Below are 2,356 nucleotides of genomic sequence, written 5' to 3'. Positions count from 1 at the left end.
AAAAAAATGCTGACGAAGTGAGAAGCTGCTCTGTTGAAGACTAAAAGTAGCCAAGCCATGTGGATTCTGTTTGTGAGTGCCAGCTATAGTGGTGAGCTTTAATTAGAAATTATCTATTAATATTTGTAATTAAAGGAACAATCTGGGGACATTCCCTAAAATGGCAGACCCCTTCACTAGCACTAATACTATTTTAACTAAATTGGTTAAATGATAGCACTGAGAAAATGTAACATATTTAAATAAATACATGTTAGATCCTATGTTAAGTGCAGTATTTAAATTGATTTCCACTTACCACTCTAAAAATAAAATGAGGTTAAGAGAGGTTAGCAACTTGTCCAAGGTCAGAGGTACATAAACACAAAGCTGGAATGTGATTCCAGAGTCCACACTTCCTAATACCATACGAATCCTTTGCTAAGCAATGCACTTTTAAAGAACAATTCCACAGTAAACAAACACTTTTGCAAGTCAGTTGAATGGGGGCTCAATAAAAGAACTGGCATTTAATAAAGAGCAGTAGAGTCTATAACACTCACCCGTCTTCTTTTGTCCATTGTGTCATAGTAAATATTGACAAATTCCTCAGCAGCTCTACATGCCTGATCTACATAAGTTTTAAAATCCTACAAAAAAAAATTGAGAGAAGTACATTACCACCCCTCCAGCTCCACAAACACAAAACCACCAACAGAAGGTGACGATTTATGTAGCTCCATACATAGTCCAATTCTTCCATATAAATTTGGACATTTTAAAGGTTCGAGCTCCAAAGTTTCCAATTTTTAAAATTTTCACTAGTTTTAGGTACTTCTCTTTAGGATACACTCATTCACCCCTCATTAGTGAGTTTGATTTTTGTTTCTCAATTCAGATATAAACTTATAATCTTTGCTTGGACAGTACTTTAAGCACGTTAGGCTTTCAACATTTTACAAAACATTCACCTTAATAAAAACGTTGCGGTCTGAACCTTAAAAAAAGTGGGGGTGGGGGTGGGTGAACTGCCACTGAATTAAGTTAGGGAAGCGTTGAGTTCTCTTTTCAAGTGAGAAGTTATGACCAAAATAAAGTTGTTGAATGGAAAAAAAATAAGAAAAGTTCAACGATCTACTTAAAAAACTAGGTACTTAGGGAACTTTCTCACATTACATAAAAATTCACCGTCGTTTATAAGGAATTGTAAATCTGAAGAAAAGGAACGCTGTTGGGGTTTTCTCCTGCAGGAAGATTAAGTACTTTCTTCCCCAGCCATTTACCGAGCCCAGCCTATTTATTCGAATTAAGAACCAGTTCCATTTATTTCTTCGGTGACGGAAAGTTAGAGGGACCGAAAGCCATAACAACAGACCGCAACACTGCCGCCTTTCGCTAGTTCCCATTTTAGGGTCCTTTCATCAACCGAAAGAGATTGCACAGCCGCGGACGGTGGGGTCGGGGGTCGGGAAGGTACGGATGGAGGGGGTCTGCTAAGAGCGGGTCCCGCCCTGGACCCCGGCGGTCCAGGCCCTGATTCGCCACTTGACCACGTGAGCAGCAGCCGCCCGGCGTCCCTCCCCTCCCCTCCGCCGCCGGGAAGCCCAGGCACCCCGCGGCGCGGCCCCTGCACTCACCACAGCCGCGGCCATCGGGGAGCTGGGAGAAGCCTGTGCAGTCAGTAGCGGAGTCTCTACGCTCTCACGTGGCCAGCTCTCTCTGCTGTGGGAGCACCAAATATTTAGCAAGGCAGCGAAACCCTTGAAACACTTGGAATTCTCTACCCGCCCATTGTCTCCCGGAAGTAGCTGGGTGCATTGATTAAAGGATCCCGATGTTCCAACCTTAAGTCGCTTCCCTTCAGTTCCCACCGTACCCTCCCACCCGCCTTGCGTGCTTACATGTTTGAGATCCAGTTTGGAAGAAAAAAAAAATTCCTCTGACGCGCCGCCCACTTCTCCAACCCCATGCCCTGAGACACACGAAAAACAACTAAGAGGTCCAATAAGGGGCGTTCTTTGCCTCAAGAGGCGGGGTCAAGGCTAGCTGAAGATCAAAAGAGAAACCTGAGGCAAGACCGACCTGCGGCCTATAGGAATCATAGGTGGAGCTTGGAAAAGAGCGCGCGATTGTACGGCGCGCGACCGATCGAGAACCCAGAAGCGCGCGCAACGATACTGCGCATGACTGGAAGAGAGCAGTTGAGAGATCTGGAACATTCTGGACTCAATCCTCACTGAATTAAACCCCAACACCTCAGTAGTATTTCCTAAGATTGTTCACTATTTGATTTTGCCCTCGTCAGTGGTAAAGGCTCATCCAGTTCCCCTATTCTTACAGCCCGAAAGTGCGGCTTCGTCTTCGGCGCCGCTCACCA

At 44.9% G+C, this 2,356-nt stretch overlaps 1 protein-coding gene across 2 annotated transcripts in view; it reads right to left on the bottom strand.

The window, feature by feature from the left end:
* NXT2 (nuclear transport factor 2 like export factor 2) overlaps positions 1 to 2,081 on the bottom strand; it is a 6,422-nt gene extending 4,341 nt beyond the window's left edge. Inside the window, exons 1-3 of one of the 2 annotated variants that reach the window (XM_019632823.1) lie at positions 1,881 to 2,081; positions 1,617 to 1,701; positions 543 to 629 (exon numbers count right to left, since the gene is read on the bottom strand). In XM_019632823.1, coding sequence (XP_019488368.1) covers positions 543 to 629; positions 1,617 to 1,701; positions 1,881 to 1,948 — 240 coding nt within the window. In that variant the 5' untranslated portion in view covers positions 1,949 to 2,081. Of the gene's footprint in view, positions 1 to 542; positions 630 to 1,354; positions 1,504 to 1,616; positions 1,702 to 1,880 lie in introns of those variants that run through there. The other variant, XM_019632824.1, reaches the window with a different exon arrangement.
* Positions 2,082 to 2,356: the final 275 nt, after the last annotated feature.

Source organism: Hipposideros armiger, unplaced genomic scaffold (assembly GCF_001890085.2).
Source record: "Hipposideros armiger isolate ML-2016 unplaced genomic scaffold, ASM189008v1 scaffold_1182, whole genome shotgun sequence".
Taxonomy (NCBI): Eukaryota; Metazoa; Chordata; class Mammalia; order Chiroptera; family Hipposideridae; genus Hipposideros; species Hipposideros armiger.
This window is presented reverse-complemented; position numbering and strand designations above follow the sequence as displayed.